General features: G+C 41.6%; 1 protein-coding gene and 1 long non-coding RNA gene across 2 annotated transcripts in view; one reads left to right on the top strand and one right to left on the bottom strand.

Annotated features, from left to right (window-relative positions):
- LOC307020224 overlaps positions 1 to 20,089 on the bottom strand; it is a 411,310-nt gene that overhangs the window by 275,945 nt on the left and 115,276 nt on the right. The window lies entirely within an intron of this gene.
- The window catches only part of cadm3 (cell adhesion molecule 3), a gene marked incomplete at its 3' end in the record, with an annotated part of 106,126 nt that overhangs the window by 78,319 nt on the left and 7,718 nt on the right, over positions 1 to 20,089 (top strand). The window contains exons 6-7 of the mRNA XM_079648611.1: positions 10,340 to 10,510; positions 12,157 to 12,247. Of these exons, the coding sequence (XP_079504737.1) occupies positions 10,340 to 10,510; positions 12,157 to 12,247 (262 nt within the window). The remainder of the gene's footprint in view (positions 1 to 10,339; positions 10,511 to 12,156; positions 12,248 to 20,089) is intronic.

Raw genomic sequence — 20,089 nt, 5'->3', positions numbered from 1 at the left:
GGGTTTGTGTGTGTGTGTGTGTGTGTGTGTGTGTGTGTGTGTGTGTGTGTGTGTGTGTGTGTGTGTGTGTGTGTGTGTGTGTGTGTGTGTGTGTGTGTGTGTGTGTGTGTGTGTGTGGTGTGTGTGTGTGTGTGTGTGTGTGTGTGTGTGTGTGTGTGTGTGTGTGTGTGTGTGTGTGTGTGTGTGTGTGAGAGAGAGAGAAAGAGAGAGAGAGAGAGAGAGAGAGAGAGAGAGAGAGATGCCTTGTATCAAGTAAGTGACAGTGAAGGACTGCCGAGAAAACAGAGAACAGAGAGGGAGCGAGTGAATGAGCTGGTGTGTGTGTGTGTGTGTGTGTGTGTGTGTGTGTGTGTGTGTGTGTGTGTGTGTGTGTGTGTGTCTGCATAAAAATAGACGGAGCGACTGCGAGGATACTGAGAGATGATGGAAGCTGTAAAGAGAGAGACTGCTGGAGAAAGAGAGAGCAGAAGGGGAATTAAGAAAACCACAGAAGAAGAGGAGAGTCTGGCTTTGCGGCTGAGCGGGAGCACAATCGGGGGGGAGAGGATGAAGCACATGGGGGGGGGCAGTTTTACAGAAGAGGGGGACTGGAGAGCGCAACAGGAAAGAGGGCATAAAAAAGAGGGAAAGCTGACGAAATGGAGAGAGAAATCCAGAAAGAGGATTTAGATAGAGAGGAGGGAGACGAGGGAGAGCAGGGAATGCGGGAAAGGGAGTGGTAATTGAGAAGAATGAAAGGCTAAGAGCTTTGAAGACTGTATTAGTTGTACTGTGTGAAAGGCCCATGGATCATTTAGTGACATCGATGAATTGGATTGAGGATAATGGGGATTTATGGTGGCACTTAAGGCCATACAGGCAGAATACCAGCCGAAATGATCATAATGCGGGACGTGGGGCGGATGACGAAGGGGACATGGGCGTGTGTCCGTCTGGAGAGAGGTAATGTAGAGACGAGACAGAAAGAGATATCAGAACAACAGACGGGATGCGAGAAGCGTTCTGATCCTTTAAAAAGCAGCAAAACAAAACTTTACAAATCCTGCCATACGATGGGTACTTAAAGGGGACCTATCATGCTAAATTCACTTTGTGATGTCTTTTATACATACATGTGTCCCCGGTGTGTCGGGGAACTCACGCAGCGACAGAAGATAAAACCTTCTCTCTTTTCCTCCGTACCCAAATCTTTTAAAAACGGGGGTACAACGAGCGGATACAGATTTGCTGCCGATATGACGTCAAATCGGCAGCGGAACAGAAAGCTGCTATCAGAAACAATGCCTGACGTGTTTTGGATGTAATCTCGTCTTTGTTTACATTAGCAAGCCTCGCTAACACTCCATACTGTTTCAGAAATAATCCTTGACGTGGTTTAAACAGGATGGCGTTTTATCACAGCAGAAGTTAATTTTATCTCCGGTAGAATTCTGATCAGGCATTAGCTCCGCCTCCTCTTCTTCTTCTTTTTCCAAGCTAAGGACCCAAAATCTGCGTTTCTCTAACAGGGCTTCAAAAGAGGGGTTTGAGCAGTATGAGGCATGGCTACAATGGGTGAACTGTTAGGTATTTTGAAAAAAAAACTTCACAGACATGTTTTGTATAGGTATGGCCCTACAATATATATGTTTCAAATATAGCATGATAGGTCCACTTTAAGTAGAAGTACAGAATCTCAAAGTATCAAGAGGGCTGCTTTTTTATGGTGTTTCCTCTCAGATTGCGTCATACACTATTGATAAATGGGTGGTAGGAGTACTCAGATAAAGAAATATACTCTGTTACAAGAAAAGGTACTGCACTTAGAATCTTACCTAAAGAGGCCCTATTATGCTTTTTGTGTTTTCCCTTTCCTGTAGTGTGTTATATAGGTTTTAGTGCATGTTAATGGTCTGCATAGGCTAAAATTCCTGTGTCCTGAAACGCCTCCATTGGACTCCTTTGTTTACTTCTGGAACATAGTGACATCACTGAATAACAATCTATTGGATAGCGCTCCAGCACATTATACATGATAGGCTAAGGGGCGGGGCATCTCTCAGCTGTTGACTAATCCCAACAGCTAACCAATCAGAGCAGACTGGGCTCTGGTTTAGAGTCTCTGGTAATAACAGTATAAATGGAAATACTCATGTAAAGTACCTGAACTTCAGAACTTGAACAGATGTACTTTGTTACACTTCAACACTGTTTAAATATGATCTAAACCCTGCTTTTTGTTCAGCCTAGGGAATGATAATGAAGTAGGTTTGAGATTGATGATGTTGGGTCAGCGGATTCAAAGTGTTGACAGAAGAAATCTGGATTTTGTCATTGATACAGAAGAAATAAATCCCATTCAACCACATCATTAATGTAATGAAATAAAAGCATAAAGTATCAGGAAGTGGACATTTTTTATCTCAAAGTTTGCTTGAGTACAGCACTTTAGTAAATGTGCTTAATCACCTCCGCCCTCTGGAGATACTGTAGAGACAGAAGAAAGAAGAAGTGTCCCGGTACTTAACTCGCTTCCCAAATTAGATGACCTCATATAATCGCTCAGATCACACTTGAGCACTTTCGCCGGACTTAATCCGATTGAAGCTAAAAAGCGATGACTGTTTTGATTATTTAAAACCTCTCCCCCTCATCCAGAGATTGGCTTCTGCTGAGCAGGCGAGTGTTGATAAGCCATGCATCGCTCCTGATTCACAGTTACATGTTTTTACACCTCAGAGACCCAAAGTAAAACCTTTAGAGGGGGGGCAGCTTCACTGGAGAGGCTGGGGGTTAAGTGCCTGTTCAGGTGGAAAAGTGGTTGAATAATAAGAAAAGGAGTTTTACTTAGGCAGCTCTTTCAAGTCACTTCATTTCATTTTAAGTATGATGTATTATTTCTGTTTGTTGTCGTTTTTTCTCATTTCATTCTGCAAGTATTTTAATCTACCTGTATTTGTTTTTCAAGCACTTAGTAACTTATTATTATTAAAATTATGAATATCATTATTGATATTTGTTATTATATATATGTCTACTTATTCCCTTTACCTTTCCTTGGTGCACTTTATGTTTTTTAAATGTACAACAGGGCTGAAACTGATTACTTCAGTCATCGAATTTGAATATCTTTCATGTTTTTCTCCATTAAATTTTGAAATGCATTTAAAAATACAAATGACAATTGACCAAATCCCCAGTTTCAACTTTAAATAACTTGATTTGTCAAACCGACAAACCAAAAAACCCACGTTTATTCAAGACAAGCGTTGATACATTTGAAAAGGTCTTCAGTTTCATTACTTTAAAGGTGACCTATCATGCAAAATGCACCTTTGTACGTCTTTTATACATGAATATGTGTCCCCGGTGTTCCAGGGAACTCACCAAGTGTCAGAAAACACAACCCTCTCTGTTTTCCTCCATACCCAAATCTCTTAAAAAGGGGCTGCGACGGATCTGATACAGACTGATCCAGATTTGAACACTTCTATGATGTCACAGAAGTGGCGCTACGGCTATTGGGCCAACTCCACCAATCAGGAGGAGACAGCCACGGACATTGCCGTTAGAAAGCGCTGGAGACGCTGTAGTACATATGCCAGGCCTGTAGATGGTGCTGTTCTCACAGAACCAGCCCATGCAGAGACAGTGTTAAATTCAGTGAAATAAGGAATGGCTAAAATGCATGATCTGTTTGGTATTTTGAAAAATAAAAAGTATAAATATGCCTTATGGTCCGACACTATATTATTCAAATATAGCATGATAGGTCCACTTTAATCAACAACAAGAATCTGAGAAAAGATCCAAATACTTCTTCTTTGAGTCCGTAGCAATCTCAGATGCCGTTCTGCCAGTATCGGGCACAGGCCACAGCTGATGGGGTAAATTCTGCCAGGTCTTCTGGACTGCACCGGGGGGCATCGGCACATTCCAGTATAGGTGGGACATTGTCTGCACTGATCCAAACTTTTGAGAAGCATAATGCAGCATGTTATCCTGATAATTTTCTGAACATCATAATCAGATGAAAGATATTGATAAGGATACATACACTGCAAAAAATGAATTTTAAGAAAGTAAAAAAAACTTGTTTCTGGGAAAAAAAAGTCTTATTTTTCATCTAAAAAGATAAATAATCTTGTTAAGAATTTTTTGGTTAAGAAAAGTATTCTTACTTAAAGACAATATATCTTACTTTTTCTTATAAAGAAATGATATCTTATATTGAGATAGATTTAACCAGTAACAAGCTGCAGCATTGGTTTTCATAAATTCCGGGCATGGAACAGATTTTTTATTCTTATTTTAAGAAATAAATCATCGCACAACTTCTCAATTTAAGAATCTCATGAAATGACACCAATTTTAAAGTATATATTTTTATTCATTGTCGAGAGCTGCATCTTCACTTTTCACATTGCCATTGAGACAACTGTGGTGTGGAATACACAACAGACACACACACCTAAAATACAAGTAGAAGAATGAACATAACCAAAATTGTTTCAAATGACCAATGACCCATTTGAAAACACAGAAGATTGTATTTTCATTTAGAATTAGATTCTTTTCACGGCTTCATACATTTTGTGATTGTGGACTTACCAACAAAAGTTTCACTCTCGGAAATATAGTAGCAAAGTGCTTTATTTTATGTAACTAATTCATTTGAATCTGCATTAAAAACCCATGAAGCCCTGGCAGATTCATGACTTTGATTATGCAAACATCATTTAACATCCCATTATGAAACTAAAGGATGTTGGTTCCGTCCCCTAATCGATTAAGTGGATAATGTTTCAGCTCTAATCCTGAAACTGCGGTCCCAAGCACACTTCTTCAGCCTTAAAGGCCCGAACAAGCTGGACGCTCTAATTGCTGCATCCAGTTGTGTGATTCTGCTAATATGATTATTTAATGGTGGGTTGTACTCTGGAGGGTTGAAGCTTCAGCAGCAGCAGCATCTCATCTGCATCCCATCACCATGGGGGGAGTTAGTGTCCACATCGCTCAGGTTGCCTACCTTTTTTATTCCAGGAATACGAGTTAAAATAAAAAAATACAGGCATGGCATTAAACTTTCAGCAGGTCCTGGAGAATTGCCGAGTTTAAATATTAAAAAGGAGAAGGCTGCATACACTATAACTAATGCTGGGAAAATACAATTGAATATTCATGTTCTTTTTTTAATGATTTATCAGTCATTGAAAATATACTTTTGATGATATAATGTGTTTTTATAATTATTTGGTATGTTTGGTAGCTATAGCAAACTTTTGGAACTCTTTTGAAAAGTCAAAAATCACATGACAAGGCAATGATATATTTAATTGATGTTATATATGCTGACTGTGCATTAGGAATTGAGGACGTAGAGTGAAGCATGGTGTTCAAAGGTGGGGTAGGTCATTTTGGAGAAACTTGCTCGAGTGCGCGAGAATTTGAAAATACACAGCCGGAAGAAATCTGTCACTTCCTTACAGAGCCCCTCCTCCAACACACACGAACGCGCACATGACCAATGAGGGCACGAGATAAGTTTGTGCCCAGATGGAAGGCTGACAGGCAGGTAGGCCATCCAGTTACTTTAGCCGGGCCGGCTCAGATGATTGGTCGTGCTTCTTACAGCGCTACGGCTTCCACAGAGGACATTTTTTTATGGATTTGTTGTCAAAGCATTTAAAATATTCATTGCTATCGGGATGTTAAGAGCATTCCATGGAATATAACAAAAAGTGTATCTCGAGCCGGTTTCTCAAACTTACCTACCCCACCTTTAAATAACTAATAATAATAATATTACATGACGCGCTTTTCTAAAATCTCAAAGGCGCTTTGACAAATATCGATCAAATATAATTCAAAACACGAAAGACACAGTCAATCATAGAGTATGTGTGATGATAGCATGTCTGGGTTTTAATGTATGCTGATGGCAGCTGTGTTTCATTTAACACCTATCAACCATCATTGCTCTCACCTTTATTTGTATCTCCACTCAGCTCTGCATCTTATTTCCTGATGCAAGGTCATGTAGACAGCCTGTTCACTACCATGAGTATCTATCCGCCCAATGCTAGAGACCAGCTTTGTTTGTCTGTGTGACATTTGTTGTTGCTGTTGTAGTGTACAGTTAGTGTACAGTTGGTTGATTGGAGCTGAAAACAGCTGCAGGACATAACGAGAGCACTGGGGGTGAAACAGTGAGGCTGTGGGCCCGAAACCCAAAATAATGAGCTGAAAGACAGCGAAGAGCTCCGGAGAGCTAAGGTGAAGTCGAGAGTACTCTGCAGCTTCATTACTGCAAATAATCCTTCAAGTGGTTCGGAGAAAACACAGTATAAAAAAGAGTATTTAGGGGTTTGAATGAAGGGTTTAAATATAGTTTAAGGATCAGTTTCAGATTTCAAAATGTGCATTTGTTCTGGTTTTGACACTGGATTTAGTTTGTTGTGCTCAGATATCAGTGAAAACAGCAACCTCTGTTTCCAGGAACAACAACCAGGTAACTCTTTCTCACAGAGGGAATATCATCTGGCAAACAACATGTTCATCGCCTGTTTTCTGTGGGAAAATCACAACTAACTGCTGTGTGCACCACTATGGGTAGAGGCTAGCTGTACACTTTAATACGTGAACATATCTGGATGAAGTATTGAAGTGCTTACAGCCAAGACAATATAAACACTGTATAAAAACTTTTGGTTCAGATCCTCTTAAACCAAGGGTGTCAAACTCAAGGCCCGGGGGCCACATCCGACCCGCGGCTCCATTTTCTGTGGCCCCACAAGAGAGTGCAAAGAATATAATTTGTTTATTATACGGTTACATGCTACTTTACAGAAGCACTTTGCCCATAAACTACATTTCCCACAATGCATCTCAAATTAGATTTTTTTCTCAGAATTCACATATTTTTCTTCAAAATGTTACTTTTTATTTCAAAATATTTTTTCTCCAGAACTTGGCTTTTCTTTTTAAATCACTTTGTAACATTCTCACTGAAGAGACTTGCAATTATTTGCCCTAGACTTCTGCTTTCAGACGTAGTTAATTATGAAGTTATTAACCTATCTGATAATAATGTAATATAATACATTATTTTATATATATTAAATATTTATATATGTATTTTTATATAGTCTTAAAGTTACAACCGGCCCTTTGAATGCAACCATAATGCTGATGTGGCCCGTGATGAAATTGAGTTTGACACCCCTGTCTTAAACAATCAAAGCATCATTTTAATAAATGTTTCCATGACAACTTGAGAATATTTTAAAGATGGTCTTTCCCTCTGAAATCGGGATACTGCATTTTCAAAAGAAGTAAAAATAATCGCAATTACTTCTTTATTTCCAAGTGATGCAGCCCCAGTAGAAACATATACGGACGAATATCTGAAAAACTGGACATAAATCAAACAATATTCAGCTTTTTTTGTATAACTGTGAACTGGCCCTTTAAAAGTGTGTTAGTGTGTACCCAGTGTAACACAACCTGTAACTGCTCACAGTCCGTTATGCTTGTTGCTCCGCTTGCAGCAGTTGACATGCAAATCCACGCTGATTATCTAATAATGAACTGAGGAAATGTGAATTATAGGCAAATGTGCATCATTGCTGTCTTGGGAAGAACCACTTAAAATGACTGCTTATTATTTTTTTTCTTAATGAATGTGACGAGTCATTCCCATGACACCTTGGGCCTGTGAAAAAAATAACAAAGATATTAAAATTCAATGTGAGATTTGGAAACGACTGCACTCGGGAGTCAGCGGGTAAACAAACAGGGTTTTTTTTCATTCCAAGGTTTGACTTCCGAGATGCATGGTCTTTAAAAATAATAATAACGGCCATAAGGTGTTTGTTTGTGTGCGGAGAGGGGATCGCGAGAGAGGCAGACATTGACGAAATGACTCCTTTGAGTGGCGTAGGATTATTGAAATTCACCTGGAAAGTAAACTAATTTTCTCAGCGGGGTCAGAGGACTGGTTATGGTAATGAAAAGGGAGATGTCATTAGATTCAGTGGTATTTGAAGAGTTCTCTGGAGGGGGGGGAGGAGGAGGAGGGAGGGGGAGATATCTGTGTTTGAGAGAGAGTGTGTGTGTGTTTTCCAATCGTCTCCCTTGCCACCATCTCTGCCTCCTCTGTGTATATGTTATTCATAAGCCTGACCTACATGTGCCTATGCTTGTGTGTGCACGCCTCTGTGTGTGTGCGTGTGTGTGTGTGTGTGTGTGTGTGTGTATGTGTGTGTGTGTGTGTGTGTGTGTGTGTGTGTGCACGCCTCTGTGTGTGTGTGTGTGTGTGTGTGTATGTGTGTGTGTGTGTGTGTGTGTGTGTGTGTGTGTGTGTGTGTGTGTGTGTGTGCACGCCTCTGTGTGTGTGTGTGTGTGTGTGTGTGTGTGTGTGTGTGTGTGTGTGTGTGTGTGTGTGTGTGTGTGTGTGTGTGTGTGTGTGTGTGTGTGTGTGTATAAGTGTATGTGTGTCACTCGATGCAAGAGAAAGTGATAAGGTTCTGGTCCACTTTCCAAGATTCACCAACCACTTTCACGGTCTGACCACCTCGTTTTATGTATTTTTTTGTAAAATAGAGTGCGATCTCCGGATGACAGTCTCCTCTGTGTTTATGCTTTCATATTTTGTCTAACTCTACTCCACTGCTGCTGCTGCTGCTGCTGCTGCTGCTGCTGCACAGACACACCACAGCACCTGCCCAGCTCTTTGTATCCTGCTGCCAGAAATGTACCACAAAGGAAAGAAAGGGGGAAAAACTACATCAAAAGGACATTTCTCTATATACAATTATTACTTGCATCATGAAAACAGACTAGCTTTACGAGTCCAAATAACGGAATATAGACACAAGAGATCGAAGTTAAGGTTGTAGAAAATAAAGTCTGACTGCTTGCAAGCGGTCTCCTAAGCAACAGCAAGTCCAAAGAAAGCTGGACGTGGCCACATTAGATCTCTGGCCTCTCACCCTCTCTTTGGTGTCCTTCAGCCGGAGACTTCACAGCCCGGCCTGGTTAGTAAACATGAGCGAGCTGCAGTTCACTGATGTTACATTACAGGAGTTCCTGGCGCTGAAAGGAAATGAAAGTTTCACTTGACTCTCGTTGCCATTTGGAGCTGCCAACACGCCATGGTGACTTCTGCAGCTTTGAAGATGCTGTGAAGTGGCCTTGACATTCAAATGTTTCCTCATGATAAAAGTGATGCTGCGGCACTATGGTCACCAGTAAAAACTGAGTTGTTATGTTTATCCTGTCAGAACTGGCAATTAGACCACAATTACAACCCTTGTTAGAAAAGCAAACACTTGTAGAGCTAACGGTTATTTGCCTCAGTGATTTGTCTCAAGATTCGCTTTTAGATGAACAGATGAATAGCTTAGGGTATAAGATGTCAGAAAATACAGGGAGACGTCCATCATCATTTCAAGAGCCCAAAATTGTGTCTTCAAATTAATTCTTTTTTTTTCTTCTGACAGACAGCTCAAATTCCAAACACAATTGTCTAAGTACAACGATGATAATCAGAGAAATGCAGCAACTGCTCACATTTGAGAGACTTGAATTACTCAGAAACACAAGTGAATTAATACCAAATGTTGATTTATGTTCAGTCCATCACCTAATTGAACACGTTGTATCATACTTAAACACATTTATGGCAAAACAGAGACAAATACCCATATTACTGCTGCTAGACCTGGATACTTTAAAGGCAATTACTGTTTTATATGATGTGAAATGTCGTCTTGGTTGTAGAATATTTGATGACATTTCACTGGATAAAACATTAATGTACACCATTGAATAAGTCAGCAAGAAAAAAAGATATATATATATTCCTTTAGTGAGGGAAAAGATGCGACATTGCTCAGAAAGTGTGAGGGAATGCATTGTTAGAAAAACTGTACATGTGGCATATAATGAGAGATAGCACACCAAAACACCTGGGGGCACAAGGTAACCGCACAGAAAGGTCATTTTTCATTTAACAGGAAAAAATGGGGGTCACTGCAGCTCTGTACACGAGAAACCACCACAACCTGGAGTAAAATAAAGTGTGTGTGTGTGTGTCTGCTTGTATTCCCTGGTTAAGATCCAGATGACTGTCCCCGTCTATGGAGTGTAAAACCCTTTAAATACACTTTTAAGGCACTTTATAGCTTTAACGCCATTGTTCTTAAGTATGTATGTCTCCCTCTATGATTGTTAACGTGTGTCTGTCCTACTGGTCTGTTTTCCTCACTGTGCACTGTGACAGGGTTGCTCTCCAAAGATCTTGTATTGTTGTGCGGTGACACTGAAGCCTTTCTCTCTCTCTCTCTTTCCACCTCAGGACATACAGAGTTGGTGGAGTCCGTTCCAGATGAAGTCACATCCAACGTGAGCAGCAAGCTCACCCTGGAGGTGAGCCGCGGGGACGACAACGACATCATCACCTGCGCCGTGGACCATCCCTCTCTGACCCCCGGAGTCATGAAGACCCAGATGCCTCTGCGGGTGTTGTGTGAGTCAACTGGGGCATACGCTGATGTAGTAGTGGGGGAGGAACCAGAGATACAGAGGATGGAAAGAGGGGGGGAGTGGAGGAGAGACTGATGTGAGAGAGTCCTCCAACTGATCGGTGTTTAGTCCTAAAAGTAATCAAATTTTTTTTGGAATGTAACAGTAATCTGATCTTTTTTAATGTAACTGTACCTTCCCTTTGTATTCTGATTCTGAATCCCATTACATGTAATCCCTCACTCTCCAATCCTGACTATTAAACAGGATTTCCATTTGAATCCTCCATTTCCATTCCACTTTTATTTCTGCCCTGCTCTTTTCTTTTATTAGGCCGTAGAATCAGTTTCCCCCCCTTTGCAGTTTGATCTCTGCTCCAACAATTTCACATTAGCTTCCTGTAATAATGGCCACGCAGGAATTTAACCTTCCTCTGCTGAGGCCCAGAGTAGGAGAGCAGGTTATCAGAGATGTGACGTTCGCGAACGATCAGAGTCTTTTGAACGGCTCTTTGGTACGAACAAAGGGAACCGAGTCGTACTTGGTGAGAGCCTTTCTTTTTATCATCGGTTCACTGCCTGCCATAAATCCACTCGCCTTTAAAGCAACTTGCTTTCCTGAATGCACATTAGCCGTAGATGATGGCTTAACGCTGCTTGAGTAGTACTTTGGCTGAGAGATGTAGCAAGTTATGCATTTTCTGTGAGTAAAAGTAGATTCTGGCAGTCATCATTATCCTGGTGATTATTTAGCAGATAAACCCATTAGCCCCTGTAGTGGCACATTTGATATGTTACCTAATATGGTAAAACCAAATGCAGTAGTTCCATGATGATGTATTTCAGTAGTTCATGTCCTTTGCTAGACTTATGATTAACCTTAAGAGTATCTGGGTGACAAACACAGTGTCTTGAACAAGTTCCTGTGTTTGTTCCCTGTTCCACAATGAGTTCCTGCTTTCCTCACTTCTAACTGTCTTTAACCAGTTCCTGATTTACTATATTAGCAATGTACAGTTTCTGTTCCTCTGGAAAGCAGGCATAGCTTATCTCTCCATCCAGCCCTGCCACAGTGAAAGGTGACGAAGTGTTGTTGAACTGTCAAGATCCTATAAAACCTACACACACACTTGCCTCTGTGTGCACTCTTCCAGAATACTCTGTGCTCTGTGAGACCTGTACCTTCGAGGCCTCGAATAAAGAACCAGAAAGACAGCTCTGTTTGTTTCACCAGTTTACTGATTGATCGTTCTAAATTGTATATCTCCACAGTATTGACTAGGTCTAAGATTTCCGTAACACCCCGCCCCCTTAAAAAAGAAACAGCTCTTTTGAACTGCAAGAGCTGTAATTCCCATCACTACAGGATATCATCTGAAATGAAACTATAAATGGAGCAGCCTCGGTGCTGCCCCCCTGTGGGCGAGACCCCGACACTGCACCACCCAGGGAAAGTGATGTCGTTGTGTAAGGGTTATGTCATGGTGGGAGGCAGAGAGATGGCGACGCCTACATGATGCAGATGGGAGTAGATATGAGACGGGGATGAATGAGACTGTCGCTACTGTCAGCACGGTTTTGAATCCTGTGTTATGTAACTACAACCTGTGTGTGTTTGTGTGTGTGTTTGTGCTTTTCCCTACTCGAACAGATTCCCCAGACGTGCAGATCCTGCCTGAGAGCAATCTGCCCAGAGAGGGAGAGAAGTTTTATCTCCAGTGTTTGGGCAACGGCAACCCTGAGTAAGAGACACTCTCTCTCTCGCACACACATACAAATCCACACACACACACACACACACACACACACACACACACACACACACACACACACACACACACACACACACACACACACACACACACACACACACACACACACACACACACACACACACACACACACACACACACACACACACACACACACAAACTAACACAAGTCTGATTCTGCAAGTAAGCACACAATTACACTGATTGAAACACAGCCACTTACCAACTGCCAATTATCAGTGAGTTTAAAAAAGCTTCAAAATAGCAGCATAAAAATATAAAATACTGCTTTTAATAATTGAATATCAAGATAACAATATTTAATTACAAAACAGAACATTTGCACACCGTTTTCATCATACTTGCATCCTCTAGGCTTTATTCCCTGTGCCAATAAATAGGGAATTAAGTAAGAGTTTGAGTAATGCTCACATTTGACAGAAGTCAGAGCTCTTAGGAGGGGCTTCCTCTCGACTAGAGGGATGCCACTGCGTTTGGTGTCAAGGTCAGACACTGTTTGAGCTGCTATAACATCATGTCACTGCCACATTTGCTTATTCCCAGGATCACACCCGGTCGCTTTCTTTAAGTATTTGAGCATTCATTACATTCTGGTGAGGACAGTTCCTAGATGGCCACTTAATTGAGGGGTTTATGTACTGTCTTTGTGAGAGTGCTCATATCCTTTTTATAGTCTCTTCTCGGCCAGTAATAATGTGCTCTCTCACTTACAAGACTTGAACTTGGTGTGAGTTCCTAATATAATATTCTTATGTCTTGTCAATTACCTAGTAGGCTGTCATTCATTTACAGTTTATGCTTAATTAATCTAACGTGGAAACCTGGCCTGTTTTAGATTATTAAAGTGTGGTAGCCGACAGTGGCAAACATGTTAATGTACCAAAACACTTACATTTGGAGAAACGCTGCAGTTTTCAAAAACGATGCAAATAAAAAATCAGGGGCCGGTAATATAAGATTATTTTCTTCTCCCTGCTGCTTTTCGGTCAATGGTGTGTTTACAGAGACACGTTTTGTTAACAATTATTATACATTAAAGGTGGGGTAGGTAATTTTGGAGAAACCAGCTTGAGTGGTTTATAAGTAAATGAAACGTTTATAAGTAAATGAAACGCTGTAAATACAAAGACGCTGCAAGAAGCTCAAAACACAACTGAAACGGGGACACTAAAAAGTGACGCACACAGCTGGGACCTTGTTGACGTTTGGGGATTACAAAGTTGGCCAACTGTCACTGTTGTTGGAAACTTTACTAAAATGTAAGTTTGATCGGCTTATTTTAACAGAGTGATCGCATGATTCCTTCCAATATCATTGTAGCTCTGCTGTAAGCTAGATAGCTAACGTAGCCAACATAGTCATTTCAAATATACTGACAAAACACTTAAAGGTGGGGTAGGTAATTTTGGAGAAACCAGCTCGAGTGCGCTAGAATTTGAAAATACACAGCCGGAAAGAATCTGCCACTTCCTTACCGAGCCCCTCCTCCAGCACACACGAACGCGCACATGACCAATGAGGGCACGAGATAAGTTTGTGCACAGATGGAAGGCTGACAGGCAGGTAGGCCATCCAGTTACTTTAGCCGGGCCGGCTCAGATGATTGGTCGTGCTTTTTACAGCACTACGGCTTCCACAGATGATATTTTTTATGGATTTGTTGTCAAAGCACTTCAGATATTCATTGCTATCGGGATGTTAAGAGCATTCCATGGAATATAACAAAAAGTGTATCTCGAGCCGGTTTCTCAAACTTACCTACCACACCTTTAATATTATGAACGGACTCACACTGCCAACAGTGACAGTTGGGCAACTTTAAAAAAAATAATAAAAAAAACTTTAACAACCGCTCTGGTCCTAGATGTGTGCGTCACTTTTTAGTGTCCCCGTTTCTGCTGTGTTTTGAGCTTCTTGCAGCGTTTTGTATTTGCGGTTATTTAAGTTAACTTAAGTGTGCTTGTTTTGTCAAGTTAGTGAAGATGTTTCTTGATTTGCATGTGTTTTTAAATCTACATCCTTTTTGAAAGTGCAGCACGTTTCTCCGAATGTAAGTGTTTGGGGCCGTTGTATGGAATCAAGCATGCGAGACAGGACTCTAATAAAAAGAGGCAGGCAAGAGGATGCTTTTTTCCAGGGCAGGTGAGAGTTTTCAGAGATTTCAGAAGCATTTTAGACCAGCGTTTATAGTAGCCCGTATGTAAAACGCATTGGAAGTGAAAGGATGCCAAATAGAACAGAAGACAAACAAATCAATAAACATACAGGCTCAGGTAGCAGCACACCAACCAATCACTGGCCCTTTCTCATGGTGCAAACATGACATTTAGCCAAGAAATGTGCTCGTACAAGCTGTGGCGTGTTCACTGATACACTGTGTACACAATGTTCCTGATAGGCAGACACAGAAGCAAACTGCAACCCCCGTCTTAAATCCTGCCCACACAAATACACTCTTTCCCCTGGCCTTTCTGCATTATAGATGAACCTTCAGCCAGGCAGCCCGATCGATCCATTCTCGTCCCTCCTCCACCCCCTGTCCTCCCCTCCCTGCCTCCCTCCATCCCTCCATCATCAGATATCTCTCCGCGGCTGTGTCACTCACGGCTCGTTCTCTTCCCCTCCGTCTTGTCACGATGCCTCCTCACCCTCCTCCTCCTCTTCCTCTCCCAATCCTTACCTATAACTCTATCTCTCCTCACACCCTATACTCCCCATCCCTCCTCCTTTTCCTCCCTCTCTGCTCTCCTGTCAACCCCCTTCCCTCTCTCCCCCTGTCAGCTCATCACATCAGAGTCTAGGAATAAGACTAGTTTGATTGGCAGGTGGAACAGACAGGAGGCGGGGCAGGAGGAGGTGACAGTCATGGCATTAACGAGCTTTAACAGTCAGCAAATGGGTCGATAAAATATAAACGTGGCAACGAAGGGCGTGAACATTATGCCATGGCCAGGGGTTCAATTCCCACTGGGACCACCTACGCTTGCTAGCTAGGAATCTATGTATTTGTTGTATAACTGTATATACTCCGCATGAAAGCCTCCATTGAATTATGCATGTTCTATACAAGATGAAGACATGTTATGTGGTAATAAATAGGGCCATGTAGTTCAAAATGGCCGAGGCAGTGTATTATCATATACAGAGAGGCTTTGGATAAAAGTGGAAGTGGAAGAGACTGGATGTTAAAAAATAAGGTGAGTGCAGAGGGAAACTGTGAGATCGCAGCAAAAAATAAAAATGACAAGGGGTAGAGAGGAGAAGAAAAACAAACCGACAGGAAGGAGAGAGGAGAGAGGCGTGGGCGGAGAGGAGACAGAAAGATTTGGTGACAAGAAGAGAATGACTGAAGACGGGGAGAGGAAGAGCAAACAAGAGAACGTCGGTGTGTGTGTCTGTGTCTGTGTCTGTGTGTGTGTGTGTTTGTGTGTGTGTGTGTGTGTGTGTGTGTGTGTGTGTGTGTGTGTGTGTGTGTGTGTGTGTGTGTGTGTGCGCGTGTCTGTGTGTCTGTGTGTGCGTGCGTGTCTGTGTGTGTGTGTGTGTGTGTGTCTGTGTGTGTGTGTGTGTGTGTGTGTGTGTGTGTGTCTGTGTGTGTGTGTGTGTGTGTGTGTGTGTGTGTGTGTGTGTGTGTGTGTGTGTGTCTGTGTGTCTGTGTGTGTGTGTGTGCGTGCGTGCGTGCGTGCGTGTATGTGTGTGTGTGTGTATGTGTGTGTGTGTGTGTGTGTGTGTGTGTGTGTGTGTGTGTGTGTGTGTGTCTGTGTGTCTGTGTGTGTGTGTCTGCAGAGGCGAGACAGGGAGCGTGCTCAGCTGTGTGCACCACCGCTTGTGGATGAGCTAGTGTCCAATCAAATCAGATACAGGTTGCCCCCGCTGCTGTCAGTCAAAACCCAATCACCGCGACGACACCTTTCCTCCGCCACACCCATCCCCTCTCCCCCACCTCCCCAATCAAACTCAATGAATGCCACACACTCCTCTCTGTGGTCACATCCTGTCAGGTTCAAATGAATAACGCTCCGTATCAAATCCGATCCTGTGTTTCCTCGTCGCCCGGCAGCGAGAGCTTTCTAATAGAAGAGAAAGGAGTTTGTGCTCTACATTCTATCATGTTTCTTATCTATTCAATCAGCAGGAGCACCGCAAGTGCTTGCATCACATTTCTGAATCATTTAGCCACAGACTGTTCACTTACCGTTACAGCTGAAAAGCCTTGCATAACTTTCGTGCAAGCTTCCTTACGTGTGCAAGGTCATTGTCACGGTTACAAAACAGCAGCTGACAGGTAACAAGATTACAGTAATCTGCAAACTGGATAACGATAAGACCCACTATAATCTATACTTCTACTTATAGATTTATCTTTTTATGTTGTTTACAAATCCCATAAAAACACTTTAACTAACAATCGTTTACTAAAAAAGTTGTATATACTTTATTCTGCTCTAGTGACTAAAAACTCTGAGCTACTTTCTCTCTGACTTGTTGTAGTGCGCTGACTTGTGGACCTAATGACCTAATGTGTATTAATCCGCAGCTGAAAATAGTCCCCAACAGATGCCCTCCTATTTGAGTTACCTTTGCAAAGCTGTTTAAAAAAACATATACAATACAGGGTGTCCGCGGGTTCTTAAAAAGTATTAAAAGTTGATTAATCAATTTAGCGAAAATTAAGACTAAAAGGTATTAAAAAGGTAAACTGTGTCTTCAATGTAACCGGTTAAAACTCAAAGTGGCGAAGAGGTCTTGAAATGTATGGAACGGGTCTTAAAATGGTCTTAAAAGGCATTAGTTTAGGGCGGTTTTTGGCGAGATGGTTAGAAAGTTGGTCAAGGAGCGTTGGTGAACTCCAGTTCGAATCCCGCCTCGGCCGCCACTGCGTCAGGCCGTTGTGTCCCTGGGCAAGACACTTTACCCGCATTTACTCCTGTGGGTAATGTCCACAGCATTGACTCTTACATGTCTAATATGTGTAATGTGTAATTGTAAAGTGCTCTAATACAAAATGCAATGCATTATTATTATTATTACATTTGACTCCAGGATTCCTGCATATACCCTGAAATAGTATTAATAGAAAGTCATTATTCTATTTTAATATACATAATCTTCTAATTGTATTTGTAAAACATCCTTAAACCTACATTACATTATGCTTTCGACCACTAAGGTGCAGGGCAATTTGTTGTAGTCATACATTTTAACACCTAATAAAGGTGTTATGGCGAACTAGCTCACAGTGGCTTGTTTGCACCTATAGCGGACACATTAGCATTCATTTAGAGTTGTGTGAGCAAGACAAATATTAACTCTCGCTGTGGTTTATATAAAGTGGCACTAACTCCAGAGAGAAGCTGCTGTCCTTCTGATGTTTGCCGCTGGCAGGAAGTCCAAGTACATCCGAATTGTTTTGCCTTTTGTGTTTTCAAACACACGGTTGAGAGCTACATGATTTAATTAATCAAACTGTTTATGTTAAACCAAAAGCTTGAACACTCTTTAAAGTGCAGAGGCAGGTAATTAATCATTTTATCCTTTGTTTTTTATTTAAAAAAAGAGTAATTAGAGCGCTGTTAAATATGTTAATCTTCTGCAGGATTGTTGGTCTTCTCAGGGATTTGGGACATAAGAACAATATAGAGTGCTTATCCTTTAATCATCCTAACTGTTAACATACTGATCAGACAACAATTGCTTTTGGTATCATAGATCAGTGTTGGGTTATAAAATGTTGAGACATTAACATAATTTAGCAAAAACACCCAATAGCGCGTTCTTTACCCTGATAATGATTACAGCTTGGAGAGGGAGGAATATGCTGTACCCATAATTACAATAAAGAATGACTTCAAGCGTATCATGACTTTTGTGCAGTGTTTATTAATGCATGCGAGCTAATTGAAAAGTGTCCACCCAAGCAGAGCTCATAGCCAGGCATAAAACATGGATTTTAGACATGCATGGAGGGAACTGGTCTGACAAATGCAGCTTCGTGCACTTAAACTGACTGCTCTGACAAAGATTGACTTTTAAAGGGGTTCATATTCGTTTTTTGTGCCTCTACTGTGACATGTCTCCATGCTTTAATGTCAAAAAGCTTTTTATTGTTCTCACACTGCCTGTGCTGCAGCTTCTCTTTTCACCCTCTGTCTGAAACCAGAGCCCAGTCTGCTCTGATTGGTTAGCTTGCCGGCTCTGTTGTGATTGGTCAACCGCTTAGAGATGTCCCGCCCCTTAGCCTATCACGTACAATGTGTTGGAGCGCCGATAAGCGTGAGTGTTACACATACTTGCCAACCCTCCCGATTTTCGCGGGAGACTCCCGATTTCATTGCCCTCTCCCGGTTTCCTCCCGGGGTCATATTTCTCCCTATTTCTGACAAAATCAGATTTACTCACGACTGTTTCGAATCTGACTTTAATACAGCTACACCATTGTTTGGTTTCCATGGTAGCGCGTCTCTTTAGTAGCTGAAAGTCTGAGAGGGTGAGGAAGATAGTCACAGAAAACTGAACAAGAATCGAAAAAAAAGGGCCTCTTTAAACATGATGTGTAATAAACAAACAAGTCTTTTTTGCATTGCATGTTATCTAGCATTTTAAGGTGGTGTACAACAACATCTGATTCCAGTATTGCATGTAATTTGACATGAATATTAATTTGCCTCAGGACAGCTTACTGAACAGATATATATGTTTTAGATTTGTTAGGATTTGTATTCCTAAAGTAACACATATTGTAGACTTTGAGCTTCCTAGTCCACCGCCTCCCAAGTGTTTGCTCAGCAGCCGGTGTCAGGGGAGCAGACTTGTTTCTCTTTCTACTCACTTTGAGAAGCCCAGCAGCAACAACAGTTAGAATTATTCAAACTTTTGCCTTTTAGAAACATCCATAGATTAAATCTGATGGAGCTTGGTTTAAGGGATGTGTTAACGAGGCCATGATCTTAGGGCAGGAATACCGTGAACATACGTGACAGAGGAATAAACACACACACCGTCGGCTTCAACCGGAAGTGACACGTTTTATTGCGCATGTCCCTTTTATCACGGGAATACAGGAAGTGATTAGTATAAGAGTATTAAATAAACAAATTCATATATTACAATTCATAATTCAACAACATGTATTCTTTTTTCGCCTTTAACCGTAACTGTACAACCACAAATAGCTGCCTGGCCTCCTTTGGGAATGTTACGGATTGCACCTTTAGGAGTCGCCGAGGGTTTCCTCACATTTTCCAAGAGCGATGAATCAGCCCGACCCTTTCAGGTCTGTCCCCGTCTCCGTCTCCCCGTCATTGTAATTACTGTACAGTGCTTAAGGACTCGAACATTTACATAATTGATTCTTTTATCAAGACACGTCTCGCTATCTCTCTCATACACAATCTGTTATGCAGAATGGATTTTTTAACAGGCTGATTTATATCTCTTTCCTTCTTCCATTCTTGTCCTCCGTTCCACAATTTTCTTCTTCTTTCATTTCACTTTTGCAACAACTCTCGGCCCTCTGTGCCGTCCATCATTCATCCTCTCCTTCTCCCTCAGTCCCTTCTCTATTTTCTCTCTGTGACATCCATCTTCTTCTCTTATTTGCTTTCACTTGCTCTCCTCTCCTTCTTTTATCTTTTTCTTTCCCCCATCATCGTTCCTGCCAGCCTCCCCTCTCCTCCAGCCCTTTTCCTCTTTCCATCTCAACTTCACTCTTGATCGTTTCATCTTCTCCTGTTGTCCTGCAGCGCTTGTCGCGGCTCCCCCCTCCTCTCGTCACTTCACCCCTCTTTTGATTTT

Source organism: Notothenia rossii (assembly GCF_949606895.1).
Source record: "Notothenia rossii genome assembly, chromosome: 9".
Classification (NCBI taxonomy): Eukaryota; Metazoa; Chordata; class Actinopteri; order Perciformes; family Nototheniidae; genus Notothenia; species Notothenia rossii.
This window is presented reverse-complemented; position numbering and strand designations above follow the sequence as displayed.